The 21,596-nt window shown below is 42.6% G+C and overlaps 2 protein-coding genes across 3 annotated transcripts; one reads left to right on the top strand and one right to left on the bottom strand.

The window, feature by feature from the left end:
• Positions 1–8,052: 8,052 nt before the first annotated feature.
• Positions 8,053–11,452, top strand: LOC133729265 (nuclear intron maturase 1, mitochondrial). 2 transcript variants are annotated; one of them, XM_062156760.1, is made up of 2 exons: positions 8,053–10,598; positions 10,878–11,452. In XM_062156760.1, exon 1 carries the CDS (start codon positions 8,091–8,093, stop codon positions 10,197–10,199), a length of 2,109 nt encoding a protein of 702 aa, XP_062012744.1. In that variant the 5' UTR covers positions 8,053–8,090; the 3' UTR covers positions 10,200–10,598; positions 10,878–11,452. The 2 variants fall into 2 exon arrangements, with proteins under 2 accessions (XP_062012744.1, XP_062012745.1); XM_062156761.1 differs by having other exon boundaries at positions 8,053–10,791.
• A 9,158-nt stretch (positions 11,453–20,610) lies between these two features.
• On the bottom strand, positions 20,611–21,388 carry LOC133728384 (uncharacterized). Its single transcript, XM_062155796.1, has one exon. The coding sequence runs from the start codon at positions 21,240–21,242 to the stop codon at positions 20,775–20,777; it is 468 nt and encodes a 155-aa protein (XP_062011780.1). The 5' UTR covers positions 21,243–21,388; the 3' UTR covers positions 20,611–20,774.
• Positions 21,389–21,596: the final 208 nt, after the last annotated feature.

Raw genomic sequence — 21,596 nt, 5'->3', positions numbered from 1 at the left:
TTTATTAGGCTGGAGCTTCTTTCATTTGGGCTTGGGTTCTCGTGGTTTGGCTTGGGCTGCAAGTTTAGTTTTTTATTTTTCCTTTTATTTTGTAAGAATTCCTTTTATCTTCAAGAAAGAATTTGTAGGTCTTCAGGATTGAGGAATGTCGCCAGGGTCCCTTATAGCATCTTTGCTAATTTTAACTATTGCCGACGTCCACCTTAGATTGGGGTTGACACACATACACACAAGGCCTTTCTATTGAATGAACAATTTTCTTAGCTATTTTAAGGGATCCCTTGTGGGGCTCACTTTTCGATCACATTGTTTGGACCCAAAATGAACATTTTGGCCTGACAAGGCATGTCTTGGAGAAATTGAGCCAATGTCAGTGGCTCAAGCTATATATTGTCGACAAGCTCGAAATATATATTTAGAGGCTAAATAAAACCTACTATGGAAGCATGGAAGTATGACAAGTCAACTTTAGCATATTTTCCTACTTCGGCTAGGAAAAACCGAGCTAGACAAGGAAGGAGGGGTGGCAGACTAACCAAATGAAATCAAAATGTGCTGAAACTTTCCAGATCCATTCTAGACAGCCCAAGGATCATTTCTTATGAAGAGTGCAAGAGCTTTTTTTGAGTGGAAGGCCTTCAAACAATCAGCCCAATTTTCTACAGAAGCAAAACTGGAAAACTGGACCTGTAAGAGGTCCAGCAGCATTTTCGGCCCAACCACATGAAATAAAAATCTGAAAATTTGTCAGGATGATCTACACTCATAGTGAAACATTTCATATGAAGAAGTCGAAGGCATATAATGAAGTCTTGTTGGAGAAATAATTGAAGGAATAAAGGGGCAGAAACTAACCTAAAACCAGCTCAATATTCACATGTTCATGTTTCCTACCCACATGAAGAAAGGTAGATGCTTTTCTCTTTTTCCTTGGATATATTTTTCTTCTACAATCTCTTTAATAGATCATCACCACTTCCATGTTGTTGCACCTTCATGCTTTGCTTTCATTTCATCTTTTCTCTATCTTTTCCATATTTTACAAGTGAACTTAGATCTACTTTCATTATTTTTCTTCCACTCATCATTTCACTCTTCTTTTTCTTCCCTATATAAACACCTTCTCTTCTCATTCTAAGACACACATTCACATACAACAACAACATCTCTAAGATGATCTAAGTTCTCTCTAGAGCAAACCTCTCTAAGAGCAACTCCTCTCCTTCTCTTTCTCTTAGCGGTGATCACACTCCTAGTCCTAGTCTTCTCAGAAGCCGACCTTCAGTGCCACCAAACCCTCTGTCAACGTGCTTCGGTCCTAGTCTCCTCGGGAGCCGACGGTAGTGCCGCGACCACAACGGTTACAGAACCAGCCAAGCAAGGGTAACGCCCTAGCAACCCAGCCAAGCCAAAAGTCACGCTTTAGCAAGATCTCAACATTTCCCGGTGATGTCGCTCTGCTCGATCTACAATATCGAGTATCGATTGTGTTAACAAGAAGCTCAGCAAAAGTCCTCGCCACGAGGCACAAAGAATCCCACGACGAGGTTGGTGCTCTCCTCGTCCACAATTGCTTGAAAGAAGTCAGGTCAAGGGACACCCCCGACGACCGCACCCGAACGGTGCTGGCACGCCCGCGCAGAAAAGAGACTGTTGACCAGCTGCAACAAAATTGGAGCCAAACACACATATCAACATCTTAACCATTCATTTTGTAGGTCTCTATTAGTAGATCACTGATGCAAATTTTCAGTCAAATTGATAAACGTTAAGGCATTTATAATTGTGTCTGACCATTTTAGACATGAAAAGTTCAGGTTGGACAGATTCTGTTCGTTCATTGATTTGATCTAGTTCGGTACCTTTACAGTCATCAATTTGGCTGAAAATTTACATAAGTCATCTACTCATGGAGACCTAAAAAATGAACGGTTAGAGATGTTGATATATGATAAAAAAAATGGGTTTCACAAGAGATCCCTTAAAATAGCCAAAAAAAGAAATGGAATTTAGGGTGTACACACACACACACACACACAAGACCCTTCCACTAAGGGATCCCTTTTTTTTGGTCTTTTCTAGGGATATGACATTAGACTAACTTTTTGATCAGATTTTGGCATTTCAACCGTTCAGTTTTTAGGTCTTAATGTGTTGATCACTTCTGCAAATTTCAGTCAAATTGATTATCGTTAAGGCATTCAAAACAACGACTTAAGATTATAAGTATGAACGGTTCAAGTTTGACAGATTTGGTTCATCAAACCATTTGATGATATACACTAGTTTGGGCTCAAACAGCCACCTTAGCAACTACATCAAACCATTTGATGATATACACTAGTTATAAGTTCAGAAAACAAAAACAAAGGATTTGCCATTACTACCCAATTTGCTGGAACACTTCTCGAGAAAAGTTCAAGAATATCAATAGCTGTGAAAATAAATTCTTGAGTCGAAGCCATTTTGGTTGTGGACACTTTCATATAACCCTTCACCTGAAATAAATACAAAAATGTAGTATGTGCATCAAATCATAACCCTTTTTTTTTTCATAATATTACTTGTTAAAAAAAAAAACCACTGAAGATTCAAAAATGATTTTTTTTTTAATATTTTTAAAATGATTAACATATTGAAATTTGGCACTAGAGTTTTCATAGACAAGATTTATTATGACATATACGGATATACCAGATCCAGTTTGCATGAAAGGCCATAATCTTCCAAGGAGGATTCCATGATAGCCATGTTTTTTGCAGCACATCTGTGTCTGCACAACAAAATTCTAAGGCTCGCAATTCCATGTTTTCCACTCGAATATAATAAATTGACTGGCTGAAAAAAAAAGGGGGAGGATTCAATGCACCGACGTGCACTTACACCGACATAAATAGATGGTTAGATTATATTAAATACACTCTTAGGTTATTAGTAACAATATTAATTATAAATATCAAGGGTTGAGATCATTTTATAAGTATTGGGTCATTTGCACCGTCGGTGCATAGAATAATTTCCACCTAAACCCTAATATTACTATTTATGTGTTTTGGCCTCCTCCAAGTTCACACTTGTTTTAATTCCATTTTGTTTTCCTATGTGTTTTGGGGATAGGAAAGTTTTATATGCCTCTATCCCCATCATACACCTTTTTCGGGGACTTGCCTCTTCGTTCATTATTTCCATCCAAAGACCACAACTTTAAACAAAACCCACAATAACCAATCCCAAAAGAACTTGAATCGAAACAATATTCAGATGCAGGCCGGGTGCAATTCAATTTTAATACACAATCATGAACTTGTATGATAGTGGAGTTTTTCCTGAAATTCATTCACAGCAGCTAACCTAGCTATGTGCACATTTCAGTATTTGAATGGACAGTTAGTCTTGTTTATTTTGTGTAAACCAAGTTTGGATGGAATTTGGTTGTGTATTGATTATTCTAATTCTCTTTAAATTTTGCTTTGTCTGATTTACTCTTAAACCAGTTTTAGCTCATTCAAGTTTTCTATTTTGTATATTCAGATCAAGCACTACTTGCTATGAATTTCTGAGAAGACCCCTCTTTTTCCCCGTATTTAAAAAAGCTTGAATCTCTGAGAAGACCCCTCTATTTCTCTCTGTTCTTTCAGGAAACCTGAATCTCTAAGATAGTCCCTCAAGATGGAACAACGTGACATACATGTTTGGCTCCAATTTTGTTGCAGCTGGTCAACAGTCTCTTTTCTTGCGCGGGCGTGCCAGCACCGTTCGAGTGCAGTCGTCGGGGGTGTCCCTTGACCTGACTTCTTTCAAGCGATTGTAGACGAGGAGAGCACCAACCTCGTCGCGGGATTCTTTGTGCCTTGTGGTAAGGACTTTGTTGTAGTTTCTTCTTGTTCACACAATCGATACTCAATATTGCAGATTGAGCAGAGCGAAATCACCGGGAAGTATTGAGATCTTGCTAAAGCGTGACTTTAGCTTGGCTGGGTTGCTAGGGCGTTACCCTTGCTTGGCTGGTTCTGTAACCGTTGTGGTCGCGGCACTACCGTCGGCTCCCGAGGAGACTAGGACCGAAGCACGTTGACAGAGGGTTTGGTGGCACTGAAAGTCGGTTTCTGAGAAGACTAGGACTAGGAGTGTGATCACCGCTAAGAGAAAGAGAAGGAGAGGAGTTGCTCTTAGAGAGGTTGCTCTAGAGAGAACTTAGATCATCTTAGAGATGTTTTGATGTTGTGTTGTGAATGTGTCTCTTAGAATGAGAGGAGAATGTGTTTATATAGGGAAGAAAAAGAAGAGTGAAATGATGAGTGGAAGAAAAATAATGAAAGTAGATCTAAGTTCACTTGTAAAATATGGAAAAGATAGAGAAAAGATGAAATGAAAGCAAAGCATGAAGGTGCAGCAACATGGAAGTGGTGATGATCTATTAAAGAGATTGTAGAAGAAAAATATATCCAAGGAAAAAGAGAAAAGCATCTAGCTTTCTTCATGTGGGTAGGAAACATGAACATGTGAATATTGAGCTGGTTTTAGGTCAGTTTCTGCCCCTTTATTCCTTCAATTATTTCTCCAACAAGACTTCATTATATGCCTTCGACTTCTTCATATGAAATGTTCCACTATGAGTGTAGATCATCCTGACAAATTTTCAGATTTTTATTCCATGTGGTTGGGCCGAAAATGCTGCTGGACCTCTTACAGGTCCAATTTTCCAGTTTTGCTTCTGTAGAAAATTGGGCTGATTGTTTGAAGGCCTTCCACTCAAAAAAAAGCTCTTGCACTCTTCATAAGAAATGATCCTTGGGCTGTTTAGAATAGATCTGGAAAGTTTCAGCACATTTCGATTTCATTTGGTTAGTCTGTCACCCCTCCTTCCTTGTCTAGCTCGGTTTTTCCTAGCCGAAGTAGGAAAATGTGCTAAAGTTGACCTTTCATGCTTCCATACTTCCATAGTAGGCTTTATTTAGCCTCTAAATATATATTTCGAACTTGTCGACAATATATAGCTTGAGCCACTGACATTGGCTCAATTTCTCCAAGACACGCCTTGTCAGGCCAAAATGCTTATTTTGGGTCCAAACAATACCAGAAGACGACACTGGTGCAAGGAAGTAAAAGATGGAGTCTTTGAAGTCTGAGATTGAAGCTTTGGAGATACAACTCAATGCTAAGAGGAAGGAGTTATGGGACCTTTACGTCACTGAAGCGTTGTACAATTTGAGATTCTATGGCGATAATTCTTCTTCCGATGACTCGTCCGACTCTGATCATGGGACCGAACACTTTTCTTATACGAATGCAGACCAAGAAGGTCACTATACTTTTGAGGCTCCCATTGCAGTCCGTAGTGAAGGTATGAATCTTTATGCTGAAGCAGTCTCATCTGCAAAACAACCTGTGAATTTCTATGAGGGTTCTTCTTCTGGTGGTTATATTTCAGTCCTGCTTTCAACTACATTTGGTACGTACTAGTCCTCTAACTATTCAACCAACGGTCTTTGTGGAAAATCATGCGATGCTACATATGTCTACCTCTGATCCTGCTGTTCAGCCACTGAACTTCTCTTCCGGTAATAATTTCTTGCCACCTTTAGCTACATCTAATCTTGCTGCTGAACTAGTGAACGTGTTAGGGGGTTCTTTTTCCCGTGATCAATTGGTCCTACCTCAAGCTAGCTTTGAATTTGCTGTTCAGCTCGTGAACTTGATAGGGGGATCTTATTCTGGTGATCAGTTCTTGCTACTTCTGGCTAGCTTTGAGATGGCTGTTCAGCTAGTGAACTTAATAGGGGGTTCCTATTCCGGTGATTATGTTATGCTACCTCCTCCTACCTTCGATCTTGCTAGTGTGGTGAATTTATCTGGGGGTTCTTCTCCTGGTAATCATATGGCAGCCTTTGATCCAATAAGATTAAGGTTCAATGAAACCCACCAGTATTCAGTGGTTCCTTAGGAGCCTCTTGATACGCTCAAAATGAGTGCCAATTTAAACCCTGCATCGAATTGTAGTATGATTAAGTAGGGTATCGTTCTAAGCCGGGGATTGGGGTATACTTCCTGTCAAAAACGTTAAACAAATTAGTAGTATTCACAAATTATGAAACAAAAATCAAACAAAATATATTTACAGAATAACAAGATAGGGGAATTTCGAAAGTTTATATTCTAATTTAACTATTAAATATGATACAAGTGATCGATCAACCATAAATCAAGGAAAAGATGGACAGATAATATGTAGGGATGTAATTAACAATCATTAACACCATAAACCATGGATCAAAATATGTGAATGAAGAAATCAATCAAGAACAGAGATGAACGCATACACGTATCATTAAACTTCCAAGCTATCAAATCTCACTTTGTTCGAACTTTCTTCCCCACATTGTGCTTTTGCACAGTCACAATGCCCTTCATGTCCATGCAAATATGCCAGAAGGGGATGGCGACTTTCAGGGCCTCGAATATCCTTGCAACAATAGCTGGCTGCTCATCAATCTTGTGGGGGGCCCTTCTATATATTGAGGGATCCTTTTTTATTTTTTGGCCATTTAAAGGGAAAATTTATTAAACCTACTTTTCAATCCGCATCTCAACTGTTTAGTTTTTAGGTCTCTATGAGTATGAGTAGATCATATCTGTAAATTTTCAGCCAAATTGATAATCATTAAGGCATTTAAACCTATAATTTACAATCATAAACATGAACGGTTCAAGTTGGACAGGTTCGGTTTGTCCATTGATTTATATATATATTGGCCATTTTAAGGGATCGCTCATTAGACTCACTTTTCGATCACATATTCACATCTTAACTGTTCAGTTTTTAGATATATATGAGTAGATCATCTCTGCAAAGTTTCAGCCAAATTGATAATCATTAAGGCATTCATAACTGTGATTTACAATTATGAACACGAACGGGTCAGGTTGAACAGATTCGGTTCGTCCATTGATTTAATCTAGTTCGATACCTTAAATGTCAGTAATTTGGCTGAAAATTTGCAGAAATGATCTATACATTATGACCTAAAAACTGAACAGTCGAGATGCCGAAATACGAATGAAAAGTGGATCCCACAAGGGATCCCTTATTGGAAGGGCCCTGTATGTATGTGCTTGTTTTAGAGAAGACCACATTTTGCACCATATTTTCTCAATTTTGCCCGCCCTTTTGAATTAATATTTTCAAAATTATGTTTCACTTAAAAAAAGAAATCTAATATGTTAAAATTCAACTCACTTAGCATAACACTTGAGTGACTTGACCATATTTTTCATGCAGTACACCTCAACATGATATTTTTACCAGTTGGGTACTAGTTGGTTTAGTAGCATTAGTCTCCTTTGTAGGTGGAAGGTTGTGGGGTTTTTTTGGTAATTATGAAAGAATTGCTTTCTTGTTTCGGTTTACGTCGTTTTTTTTTTTTGGTAAAAAAAAGTTTAGGTAAGAGGGAGGCTTCCCTACACTACCAGGACTAGGGCAAACCTACGACCTCAAATTTCGGTTTACATCGTTGTTGCAATATCTCGTCCTCTCGTTTTGAAATTCAATTCACCTTTTTTGTGGTATTTAAAGTGGAATTCGTTCAAGTAATCAACTTCCGTATAACTTTGTGCCTTCCATTCTCGACATTCCACAACTTGTATTTGGTCACACATTCGAAGAACTTGTAGACTGTTTCGAGCAAAAGGCTTTTGCGATTTCTACTACGGTTGTTAAAGAATTATCGGTAGTGATAGGAAATAGATCTATCACTTAGGCCAATAGAGTTCAGCGGGGATGCCACTTGAATATAATGAGAATTTGGACCGTATGTAGTATGTACTATAGTATAGCTAAGATCGTGAGTACTATCTTGCGTGTGAAAATTTTGGAGACGAAATTTTTGTAAAGTAGGAAGGTAACTAAATGATTATCAGTAAATTGGAGTGAAAACAATTATAAAAAAAAAAAACCTGCGAGTCACGCCACTTGAATATAATGAGAATTTGGACCGTATGTACTATAGTATAGCTAGGATCTATACGTATAGCAAGGTTGCTGTACTGGTTTAATAAGAACTTGAATGCCATCCCATTCACATTGAACTGGTATGGGAAAGGGCACCGCACACTCCCTCCCTCGCTTCATCTTCTCACTGCGACCTTTCGTCGAGCACCTGGTGCGCACCTCCCATTTTCCCAGACCTTCAACTTTCGCTCGCGCTCTCTCTTCTTCCCTCACCGCCCCACCTCCCCTGAAAGACCAGCAAGACCCCTACGCCCTCCTCAAACAAGACCCAATTGAAATCTGCTCCAATCTCTGGGTCAAAGCCTTCTCCTCCCCACCAACCACGACCTTCCCCAACCTCACCGGCTTCCTCTCCAAATTCGACCTCTGGGTCCTCGCCTACCAGCGCTGCTGCGCCCACGTGACCGGCACGTTCCCTCCCCGCAACGCCGTCCACTCCCACGTCCTCCACGACCTCCTCTCCCTCCGAAACGCCGTCGTTAAAGGAAACTATGCCTGGAACAAGAAGACCCACCAGTTCATTCGGAGCCCCAACGACAGGCCCAGCACCGAGGTCGTCTCCAAGCGGAAGCTCCAGGCAATGCTCGAGTCCGACGAGCCTTGCTTTCAGGATAGGATTGTGCAGGAGGTGTTGCTGATGATCATTGAGCCGGTTTTCGAGGCCCGATTCTCGCCGAAAGCCCATGGGTTTCGGCCCGGCCGGAATGCCCACACTGTAATTCGGACCATCCGGAGCAACTTCGCCGGGTACTTGTGGTTTCTGAAGGGAGATGTCAGTGAGGTTTTCGAAAATGTGGATGGAAATGTGGTGATGGGTTGCTTGGAGCAGGCAGTGAGGGATAGGAAGATATTGGGTTTGGTGAAATCTGCACTCAGAGCACCGAATCGGATACAGAGCAGTGATGGTGATGAACAATGGCCGAGGAAGAAGAAGAAGAAGAAGGTTTCAAAGAAGAAGAAGATTTTGAATGACAAGGAAGCGAAACCGGACCCGTATTGGCTCAGAACCTTTTTCAACTTTGCACCTGAGGAAGCAGCTAAGGTACCTTGTTATGGGAACTGTGGAATTTTGAGTCCTTTACTTTCGAATGTGTGTCTGAATGAGTTGGATCAAGTTATGGAAGAGAAGATAGTTGAGTTTTTTAGGCCATCTGAGACTGATTCTATATGGAAAAATTCGATTAATGATGGCTGTCATAACCCGGCTTGGCCGGAGTTTGTGCCTGCGAGTGGGGATGAGAAAACAAGGAAAATGGATTACATTAGGTATGGGGGTCATTTCTTGATTGGTATTCGAGGGCCTAGAGAGGATGCAGTGGATATGCGAAAGCAAATCATTGAGTTTTGTGAGAGAAGATTCGGGTTAAGGTTGGATAATGCTAAATTGGAGATTGAACACATAACTAGGGGGATTCAGTTTTTGGACCATATAATTTGCAGGAGGGTTATACACCCTACACTTAGGTACACAGCCACTGGTGGTAATGTTGTGAGTGAAAAAGGTGTAGGGACTTTGCTTTCAGTTACTGCTAGCTTACAACAATGTATTCGCCAATTCCGGCGGCTTGCATTTGTTAAGGGTGATAAAGATCCTGAGCCATTGCCCTGCACTCCGATGCTTTACTCGAGTCAAGCTCATACTAACTCTCAGATGAATAAGTTATTGGAGACCATGGCTGATTGGTACAGATACGCTGATAATCGCAAGAAAGTTGTTGGTTTTTGTGCTTATGTGATTCGCAGCTCTTTGGCTAAACTGTATGCTGCAAGGTATAGACTAAAATCAAGGGCCAAAGTGTATAGTATAGCTACCCGCGATCTCAGTCGTCCACTGAGGGAGAGCAGTAACAACTCTGCACCTGAATATTCTGATCTATTAAGGATGGGACTTGTTGATGCAATTGAAGGTGTTCGGTTCTCGCACATGTCTTTGATCCCATCTTGTGATTACTCGCCATTTCCTAGGAATTGGGTTCCAGATCATGAGCGGCTCTTACGAGACTACATCAGACTTGAAGACCCAAAGTTCTTCTGTGCCTTACATAGATCAATTAAAAAAGATGGTTTAAGTTTGCCTCAAGATGAGATATCTGAACTTCTGTGGCATTTCAAGTCCGTTGGGGTTCGGAACTATCTGCTAAAGGAGAAAAGGAAACAAAAACATGATGTCGTGGACATTCGTGGTACATGATGAAATCTATCACAGAGCGGAATATGAAACTTCCTCAAATTGTTTACCAGGCAGAGACCTGCTTGAAATGCTAATGGCCATTGTTTCCACTTCCATGGAAAGGTCTGTGAGCTAAACATTATATACTTCTTTCAGTGTCTAATTGCTTGTAGCTGTAGCTGGATTGAGAAGGAATGACTGTGATTTGGGATTTGAATGCTACACATGAATAGCTGGCCAATGGTTTGATAACAGTTCCTCAAATGGTCTGCCCTCGAGTACTTTTTAGCTGAGCAAGAAATCATTTCAAAGATTGAAGGCATTTATCTGGTTTTGGGAGATTTGATAGAGGACACGAGTGAAGATATTTAAGTTGATTCTATGGAAGTATGCTGCAAATGATCAAGAAAGGAGTCCGAAGTAAGCTTTTGAATATTTGCTGTTGCGACTTTGGCATTTGTAGGGAAGATAAGTGATTACAGTATTACACTACAACCAACTTTCATGCTTTACAATCATAGAGAATTCATTAATCTAAGATAGCCTTGATATTCATATATAGCATTTATCCATCACCAACTTTGATGCTTAGACGTCTCTGCATCCTTGAGTGGTACAGAACCACAGACTTCAGTGCTTGATTTTCTGGTTTTCATCATCCTTGTCCTGAAATTCTGAAGCTGGGTATGTTCCTGTTAGGTGGGTGGGAGTTTCAATGCAAAGCTTCTCTAGAGCAAGATCTTTGAACAGATTTCAAAAACAGAGATCCAGAAGAATCTGGAAGAACATGTCCTTGTTGGCACAACCACCGAGTTTCTTGATCCTACCTTTCTCAACAAACATTGTGAGCTCAGGATCGTAGACGATAGTCTTGCCAATGTTCCTGAACCTGTGCTCCTTCTGCTTCAGCGAAACAAAGCCTGGAAGGTCGGTGGTGCCCTGTCTCCACAATGTCTGATCGTAGGATGCCTTTGGGAAGACACAACTCTTCCCACCCTTCATGGAACTTCTGCTTGCAGAGAGCTTCACCCTGGTAAATCTCTGTCATTTCTGTAACTTTTGATCAGTTCAGAAGCCTTTTGATCAGTTCAGAAGCCGTCTTCGATACTGGAGGAATTGGCAAGAATTAAGAGCTACCAGAGGAAATTGAATAGGGTTGGAGCAACAGGATCTGTCTAACTATTCTGCTTCAAGTTACTACTACTTGTACGCAACACACTGTTTAATGTGGTCATTTAGCATGATGAATTCAATTTGAAGCCGATTCTTCTTCATGGTATAATAGTAACCAACTTGACTTGGGGTTTCTCCCAATACATATCATTTTCATTTCAGCCAACCTATAAGTATATAATCAACAAATGAAGTGACCTCTATTGAAAAGTCAACAACCATTGACCATAAAAATAGCCTAATCAAAATGAGCAAAATGTATATTCATCTGACTCAACATCTTAGTAGTGTCAATTTGTCCTTAATTTGTCCATATTTTTATTTTATGAAGTAAAGTGACTAAGGCTTCTTTCACCCTTTCTCCCCTCCCCCTAAGCAAACCCTAATAAACTGTTGCTCCCTTCTCCATGTCATTTTGAAGAAGAGAGCAGCGCCACGACCTCTCAGCTTGTAAGCATATTGAACTAGCCTCCATTACGGTGAATTGTTTGCTTCAGTTTCTTTAATTAGGACACAATATATATATAGGGTTTAGGTTTTTTTGTTTCATTCATCTCCTCATACTTGCTTTATTTATCTCGATCATGAACCTGTTTTCTTCTCATTCACAAATTAAATCTTATTAGAATGTATAAGAACTATACTAAGCTTATTGTAAATGGCTGGTTCAATAGTTAGGCTTGAACAGATGCATTAGTTCTGATTACTGATCTTATTTAATCAAAAAATGCTAGCTGATCTTCAACCATGTCTACCGAGAGACACTACTTTCTTAGTGAGGCGCGGCAGGAAAAGACAATTGATTTCTTCAATGAAACCCGAAGTGGAATGGTTCTGATCAGATTGCAGCTCTACAAGCTTACCGGGAGTGGTTGGATGGATGGAGACGCCTATGACGACGTTCCAGTCGCAAGAGATGTTACTTATGAAGAATCTCCCATCTGGACAGAGTCTCACTTTTGGATCAGACTCTCATCTCTCAAGCACTTGCCGAAAAGGAAGAAGCACACTGAGCTTTTTACAGAGGTTCTAGAGGATTGGAGTGTGCCAAAACCTCAGCAGCCAGCTATTATTGCTGTTGATGTCATAATTTGGTTCGACAAATACTTTTGACTTTTCAACCCACTCCACGTAGGACGCGTTGAAATGTCAAAGAGTCCACGTAGGACTCTGACCTTTCAACGCACTCAAACCTTTCATCGAGAAAGAAAAGATAACCATAAGATGGAAATAACCATGGCTAGCGAGATGCCTCACTTTGGTACTCCAAGTCTTCAACCTTGGATCGCCACTTCTCAAGTCTTGGACGGTCACCATATGATTGATTCACCATCTTGGATGGCAAGACAAAAGCATATCGTGACCTGACTATCAGGGAAACGTAATCCAAAGGAATCAAGAGCCTCAACCCCCAAGAACAAGAGTTCGACCTCCAAGCTTAAAACTCTCGACCTCTAAGGATCATGACCACGAGCTCCAAGGCTAAAGCCTCGACCTCTAAGGCCACGCACATGCAATCGTCATGAAGAAACATGGAGCACCAATCAAGGAGAAATCTCACCAACCATGCCAAGTGTCAAGTTCCGACATAAGGCATGGCTCCTCGGCATGGCCACGAGCAATTCAAGGAAAGGGGAAGCTCGGATGTGCGACACCTGTCTCTTGACCCTTCACCAACCGAATCAGACCACAACGTGGTGACACGTGTCACCGAATCTGTCAAACCCATACCTTGGAGTGTCAGTAAGCAGGAATTACGGGCTGACACCCCGATTTTAGGGAAGAGCCCATACCATCCCTTTCCACCTCATCTACTCCTTCTCCTATAAATGCCAAACCTTTACAAGCAGAAAGGGAGGACTTCAGCTCCCTTTTCTCTCCCAAAAGCCATGCCAAAATGCATAATCTCTTCTCTCTCTTTCTCTATTGACATGTCAACTCCATTATTATGTCAAAATGCTTAAGCATCATTCTTTCTTCCCCAATCTCCATAAATGTTCAAACACACTTATCTAACTTAGGCATCGGAGTGTGTTTGGCCGGCCTTAGGCTGGTCCTCCGATAACCTTCCATCTCTTCATATTTGCAGGTCTTTTCCATGGAGCTCCGCCAGCTCGAGAGGGCGGATGCCCAACGTCAGGTGGAGGTCGATATACGCCCAAGCCACAGACTGGATGCCCAACGTCAGGTGAAGGAAGTCCGAGACGAGACCCTCAACTTCACCCAACAAGGAGCTTGGAGGCCTAGCATCAGGTGAAGGAAGTCCGAGACGAGACCCTCAGCTTCACCCAACAAGGCTTAGAGGCCCATCATCAGGTGAAGGAAGTCCGAGACGAGACCCTCAACTTCACCCAACAAGGAGCTTAGAGGCCTAGCATCAGGTGAAAGAAGTCCGAGACGAGACCCTCAGCTTCACCCAACAAGGCTTAGAGGCCCATCATCAGGTGAAGGAAGTCTGAGACGAGACCCTCAGCTTCACCCAACAAGGAGCTTGGAGGCCCAACATCAGGTGAAGGAAGTCCGAGACGAGACCCTCAGTTTCACCTAACAAGGAAGCCTGGACGCCCAACATCAAGCAAAAGAAGCCCGAGGCCATACATTCAGTCGCAAGAGGTGGACGACCAAGACTAGGCACATGACCACCAGGGGCATACCTTCAGTCACAAGCAGACGACCAAAGCTACTCATGTAGTCAAACTAATCGAAGGAAAAGATAGGCCCACTTGAAGAAAACAACCTCACCACTTTACACTTGGATTTCAACGGATCTTCCGTTGACTCGTTGATGCCAAAATCGGCACCAACAAATGGCGCCGTCTGTGGGAACCTTGGACGCTTGGCGCGTGTTCACTGGTTTAATTAAGAAGGAAGCATAGTATGCCGGAGAGACCTTCGACGCCTAGAGCCTTCCTTACGACAACAAATAAAAGATGAAACAATGACAAATTGGGCAAGGGTGGACATCCATCTATGAGGAGAAACACAAGGTCGAGTATACCATGCTTCCAAGGAATAGAGGAGAAGAAGAAGTCCACCAACCCTTGCCACTTTCAACCTCGGCTTCCAACTTCTACACCAACCGGAGCCTGTACACTCAATGTTCATATCTACAAATCTTTGTCCACATGTCTCCAGTTGACGGAAGATAGACCACTCTTGAGCATGATGTTGTCATTTGTGTACTCCCCTGACATGCCACTGATGAGGAGGCCAAAGGTGACCATCGTCGCTACGACAGACACTTTGATTATCTGGCAAACACAAAGCAACCATCACTACCCAACTATCGCCACGCAAGGCTGACGAACACAATTGGTCATCCTATCACTCATGCTAATCATTATCATTATCATTACTGGAGGATGACGACCTGATTATCATCGTTGGAGCACCACCGCTTGAATTTAAGCTGGGAACTGATGGTCAGACAAAGTTTGTAGATTTGCTGAATGGTGTAGTCAAGAAATTCACACAAAGATCACGCACGCTACCTGACACGGAGAATTTTTCTACTAGAAATCCAGCAAGGCCCTACCTTCAACATCCAGGTCATTAGATGATAGCTCACAAGGACGCGTAGGAACCTCCGACGCATAGTCAATGGTGAGCAACTTCAATTCTCGTGACATTGTGTGACCACCACTCGATGAAGTAGCATCCTTGGATCGAACTAGAGACCTCGAACCTCCAACGCCTGGCAGCCCAGGACACTGGCGTAATAGGAGAGAGTTGTAAAAGCTTTGGAGTCGCTAGGAAGAGCCTAAACCCTAAAAAATTTACCGCCAAATGCTTGACGACAAGACCATTTGTTTCACCGAAGACGAAGGACTAAAATCCACTCATGCTAGAAGTCTTTGACCGTTGCTGTCATAAGAAGTATCAAGATGCATGATAGGTGACGTCTAGCTATCAACAGTCCACTACTCAGATTGACGTTGGTAGTCAACAAGCTTGGAGCTCCATCACCAATTGCCACCATATTACCAAGGAGGGAGAGACTTTAGCTCCTAGTCGTAACATGTAGCTAAAAGGATGCACACGACTCATGCTTCATCAATACTATTATGGTTGAAGCACGATGCTCGAATGCCATGGAGATTCAATTGACTCTCCAAGAATGGAGAAAACTTGGGCGCACCCTCCACCTTCATTGGAATTTCAGCATGCATCCACCATCGTAGGTCTTAACCAACACCTAACGGGACAAGAAGACGATGGAAATGCTATTGATCAGCATGTTGCTAAAAATTGATGTTATAGAATGAGGTGACGACAAATCAAACCTTGAAGACATGAGAAGGCAGCTTGAGCCATGGACCAGACCCCTGGAGGTCCAACATAGAAAGACTATGTTCGCTTGTTGGATAAATGACTGATACGTAGATCTCGTACACGATGCTCATCAACCCTAACAAGAAAGTTACAACTTTGATCAAAGATGATCGATCAACCTCATCAACATACCATCACCAACAATCCACAACTCTTACACAATGTTGGCATCAAGATTATGGGACTCCAGTCCACCATCCTTTCATGATCAGGAGGTTGACCTCAATTAGGAACACACCTATGTCCTCGACTTCGCCGCTATACTAACTCCCTAAAAATCTGATGGCTGCACCACCAGCGCAAAGATGTCGGATAGTGACGAGCTTCAAAGCGTAGTAATCCTTACAGTAGACTTGGCGCTGTCTATCAAATGATGACCGCGCACTAGCAAGAGGATGCCATGTTGGTGTTCGCTCGATGATCTCAACTATTTTACTAGGACCAGACGACGTTGATCAACCGGCGCTAAGAACATGAGCATCCACCGCTTGATCATATTTCAATGCTCGGACAATCTTGAGATTTGGTGTTGCTGGAGTACCACCGCACGAGTCGAACATATAGACGGGTTTACAAGTCTTGCATGCACGGCGACAATACCCGTTCACCAATATGGCGAAAAATCAGTGGCTAGAAGAGGCAACCCAAGAAGAAGGAAGAGCTTTCAACCCACCATCTTACTGCCCTTAGACCTGTACTCTCACCGAAGAGGTCTCGACGTGCCACTACCCAACCCTTTTGTTTCCAAAGGCTTGCATCAAGAAAATGCCCACTTGGAGACAGCGTCCGCAACAAGTCACATTCAAAGGAGCGAGCTACACCTCAAACGGTACACCCTACTCTAAATTACTTACTAGTTTTATCATAAAGTATTATCACATGGATCCCTTATATCCTCTTTAAGGATTTCCTTGATATGCCAAGAGTGATGAACCTTCAAGCACCAACCAATAGGAATACGTTAGCCTTAGAGAGCCGGGGGCTCAATTCTATTATATATGTATTGATTTTTGCATCTTATATGGCATTCTATGTATCTACTATATGTGTCTCTATACTATTTGCATGCTATAAATCATGTTGAGATCGGAATTTGCACAAACGAATTAGCTTGAAAATATATCCATCTATTCAACAATTCGGCAAAGACCCCCGTGCTAAGCATATGACAAATTAACTCTGGTTACATCAGCTCATTACTGATGAACCTGTGTCAATGCCCAGACGCGGACCAAGTGGGGTACCAGTTCCACAAATCTATCTATATATAAACTCCTAGAAGTTTATTGGAACACAAAGGTATAGCTATCTCAATAGAAGTCCATCTAAGATAAGTATAGTAGTAGTTTGTATAATAGACATCCTTGGTATTCCAACACCCTAAGGGTTTGAGCCACCGGATGAAAGAGTCTCGCTAGCCGAGACCAATTCACAGAGTGCCCTCGAGGTCCAGCTCACTTGAGTCACAGGTGAGCAAGTCTTAACAATTGAGACTAACACACATAGTGCACTCGAGGTCCAACTCACTTGAGTCGCCAGGTGAGAGAGTCTTAATGGCCGAAACTCGCAACGAACACTTGAGGTTGGTCGACTCTCAACCACCACGACCACCAGTTGTGAGACTTTTAGGCCGAACAATAGTTAGAGGTCTTACACTCCCTTATAAATTATGCTAATATATAGTTTAGTTATGGCAAAAGTAGGGACAATGCACTTATATGATAAATTAGAGCCAATAGTTAAAGCTCAAAGGGAAACAAAAGGAATTTAACCTATCCTCACCCTTGTCAAAGATGTTACCTTTCTCTCTATTGGAGATCAGTCACCAATGAGTTTAGTATCCTATCGTGGACCTTCGACATTCAAGGTTATCATCCCTTCTAGTCGAGGATGTCGTCCTCATCCACTTAGGACCTCTGTAGTTTAACCTTCGAGTTACCTTGGTGATGACATATCACATATAGAAACTCACCCCCGCACAACAGGGTTAACTTTTTACACTCACTCTTGGCCTTTCACTAAGGACCACCTAGTCGAGCTTAATTCACCAAATTCTTCCTCATATTGAGTTCCCTACCCAACATAGGCCTTGGCTGGCTAGGGAACTGGGGGCTTGTTGATGTCATAATTTGGTTCGACAAATACTTTTGACTTTTCAACCCACTCCACGTAGGACGCGTTGAAATGTCAAAGAGTCCACGTAGGACTCTGACCTTTCAACGCACTCAAACCTTTCATCGAGAAAGAAAAGATAACCATAAGATGGAAATAACCATGGCTAGCGAGATGCCTCACTTTGGTACTCCAAGTCTTCAACCTTGGATCGCCACTTCTCAAGTCTTGGACGGTCACCATATGATTGATTCACCATCTTGGATGGCAAGACAAAAGCATATCGTGACCTGACTATCAGGGAAACGTAATCCAAAGGAATCAAGAGCCTCAACCCCCAAGAACAAGAGTTCGACCTCCAAGCTTAAAACTCTCGACCTCTAAGGATCATGACCACGAGCTCCAAGGCTAAAGCCTCGACCTCTAAGGCCACGCACATGCAATCGTCATGAAGAAACATGGAGCACCAATCAAGGAGAAATCTCACCAACCATGCCAAGTGTCAAGTTCCGACATAAGGCATGGCTCCTCGGCATGGCCACGAGCAATTCAAGGAAAAGGGAAGCTCGGATGTGCGACAACTGTCTCTTGACCCTTCACCAACCGAATCAGACCACAACGTGGTGACACGTGTCACCGAATCTGTCAAACCCATACCTTGGAGTGTCAGTAAGCAGGAATTACGGGCTGACACCCCGATTTTAGGGAAGAGCCCATACCATCCCTTTCCACCTCATCTACTCCTTCTCCTATAAATACCAAACCTTTACAAGCAGAAAGGGAGGACTTCAGCTCCCTCTTCTCTCCCAAAAGCCATGCCAAAATGCATAATCTCTTCTCTCTCTTTCTCTATTGACATGTCAACTCCATTATTATGTCAAAATGCTTAAGCATCATTCTTTCTTCCCCAATCTCCATAAATGTTCAAACACACTTATCTAACTTAGGCATCGGAGTGTGTTTGGCCGGCCTTAGGCTGGTCCTCCGATAACCTTCCATCTCTTCACATTTGCAGGTCTTTTCCATGGAGCTCCGCCAGCTCGAGAGGGCGGATGCCCAACGTCAGGTGGAGGTCGATATACGCCCAAGCCACAGACTGGATGCCCAACGTCAGGTGAAGGAAGTCCGAGACGAGACCCTCAACTTCACCCAACAAGGAGCTTGGAGGCCTAGCATCAGGTGAAGGAAGTCCGAGACGAGACCCTCAGCTTCACCCAACAAGGCTTAGAGGCCCATCATCAGGTGAAGGAAGTCCGAGACGAGACCCTCAACTTCACCCAACAAGGAGCTTAGAGGCCTAGCATCAGGTGAAAGAAGTCCGAGACGAGACCCTCAGCTTCACCCAACAAGGCTTAGAGGCCCATCATCAGGTGAAGGAAGTCTGAGACGAGACCCTCAGCTTCACCCAACAAGGAGCTTGGAGGCCTAACATCAGGTGAAGGAAGTCCGAGACGAGACCCTCAGTTTCACCTAACAAGGAAGCCTGGACGCCCAACATCAAGCAAAAGAAGCCCGAGGCCATACATTCAGTCGCAAGAGGTGGACGACCAAGACTAGGCACATGACCACCAGGGGCATACCTTCAGTCACAAGCAGACGACCAAAGCTACTCATGTAGTCAAACTAATCGAAGGAAAAGATAGGCCCACTTGAAGAAAACAACCCCACCACTTTACACTTGGATTTCAACGGATCTTCCGTTGACTCGTTGATGCCAAAATCGGCACCAACAATTGCACAATTGTTTCAGGTGGTTGATGGAGCTTCCCCCAAGTTGTCTATCATTGTCGCCGTGCGCAGCCTCATTCTGCAGTTGCGCATTGTGAGTAGCTTTGGTTATGATGCGACGGAGCTCAATCCTACAGCTGAATCATCCACATTTGCTGAGGAGGGTTTGCAGAAAGTGGGCCTTGATAACTCGGGAGCTACAGAACACAAGAAAACCTCTTCATGTGTTTTGTGCATGGAGGGCTTTTTCGAATCTGACAACGGTGTTCAACAACTTACTCGCTTGCCCTGCTCGCACTCTTATCATGGACGCTGCTTACTTCAGTGGCCATCAGAGATAAGGAGCTCGTGTCCCTTGTGCGAAAAACCAAAGTCGAAATTTCATGCTTGTCGGCAATTTTGGGTTCGGATGGTGAGGAAGCACGCGGGTACTGTGATATCTGCTCTGATTTTTTGCCAATTTTTCAAGCCTACTCTTCAAGTCCAGACTGTCCAGCCTTTAGAGACCTCCCCTGCCCGTCCTAAAAGCTGGAAGCAGAGTCTGCTTGAAATGGATGAAATGATGACCATGACGGCAACCAAATTGGTAAACGATTTCCAATCCGGCAAACTATTGAAGCAAATTAAGAAAGAAGAGTGGTGGCAATTCAAGAAGGAATGCGAAACCAAATGTAGCCAGACATAGAGAAAAAAGAAGTGCACGGTTCAGAAGCTACCATATATCTCTAAGGATAGAAAATCTGCACAGATGGCCAGTACTCCAATGAAAGGAAAGAATCGACATATGTGTCTCTTCAAACCTTTTTCGTTCGTGAGGTGATTCCAATTCTTCAAGCTTTAGATTGATTTGTTTCTCTTGTTGTTTACTCTTATGAAAGAACATATATCCAATAGTTTTTTTGGTGCTAATATTCCATGTCCCATCTCATGTCTAGAAAAATAATCAAAAGATCACCTAAAGAAATAGCCTAGCTAATTCATAATCTGATCGATATGCAAAATGGCTAACATGCAGTCCAATGATGGTTCAAGAAAAATTCTACCATATCGTTCAACATTCTTTGTTTAAAGTAATTACTAGTCAATCAAAAACCAAGACAACCAAATACTCAATATCCATAATCATTCAACACTGGTATGGTTTAACATAGTATAACAACTCAATCTTCAAACAAAAAAAGAAATTGACAACCCATTTGACCCTTGAAGCTAATTTGAATCTAATATTACCAGTTCCAAAATCACAAGCCTTTACTTTTTGCCATTATTACCATTTCCATCTCCACCTTCTTCAAGTTGAAACGCCGTGATGGGGAACGACCTCGAGATTCCCGTGCCGTTGGCAAACGTGATCTTATCGGGATCTGTACTCGGATCCACATAGATATCCGAAATGGACACCCAGATCAAAATCTCCTTACTCTTGACCCCGCTGAGACGCCTCATCCGATGCTCCTCCACAAACCCCATGACCTCAGTGTCGTATGACACCGTGCGTCCCACGGCATGGAACCGGTGCTCCTTTCGCTTCTTTTGCTTCAGCCACACGAACCCCGAGGTGGCGTTGTAGCCGAACTCGACGACGTCGTCTAGAGGGAGGAGGCCGCACGGCAGATGCATCTTCTCGAGAAGCTGGTGGGACTTTTGCTTGCATACGTCTTCGCCGTGATGGATCTCGGCGCCGTCTCTGTGGGTCGCGATTAGTTGCTGGCTTGACATTGTTGGTTGGTGTGATCAGAGAGAGAGAGAGAGAGAGAGAGAGAGTGTGTGTGTGTGGTTATAGAATTTGGGAATGGAGATGGGTGTTTCTGGTTGATATATGCGAATTGCATGCATGAGAAAAGGGTGTGTTCTTATGAGTAATGACTTTTTCAAATGGTTTTGGTGAGGGAGATGGGAAACGTTTTTGTTTTGTTTTGTTTAAGGGTTAAAATGAGTAAATTAATGACCCCTAATTGAGAAATATTATTCACACATATCCATTTACTTGCTAGATACACACCTCCAAAGTGTTGTCCATCTTTTTCCTTTAACTTCCTTCAGTGACCTCTTCTTCAAAATAAAATATAACCA

This window comes from Rosa rugosa, chromosome 2 (assembly GCF_958449725.1).
Source record: "Rosa rugosa chromosome 2, drRosRugo1.1, whole genome shotgun sequence".
In the NCBI taxonomy this organism is placed as follows: domain Eukaryota; kingdom Viridiplantae; phylum Streptophyta; class Magnoliopsida; order Rosales; family Rosaceae; genus Rosa; species Rosa rugosa.
This window is presented reverse-complemented; position numbering and strand designations above follow the sequence as displayed.

Coding starts and splice junctions, on each gene's coding strand:
- LOC133729265 (XM_062156760.1), top strand. CDS start 8,091: ATGGGAAAGGGCACCGCACACTCCCTCCCTCGCTTCATCTTCTCACTG.
- LOC133728384 (XM_062155796.1), bottom strand. CDS start 21,242: ATGTCAAGCCAGCAACTAATCGCGACCCACAGAGACGGCGCCGAGATC.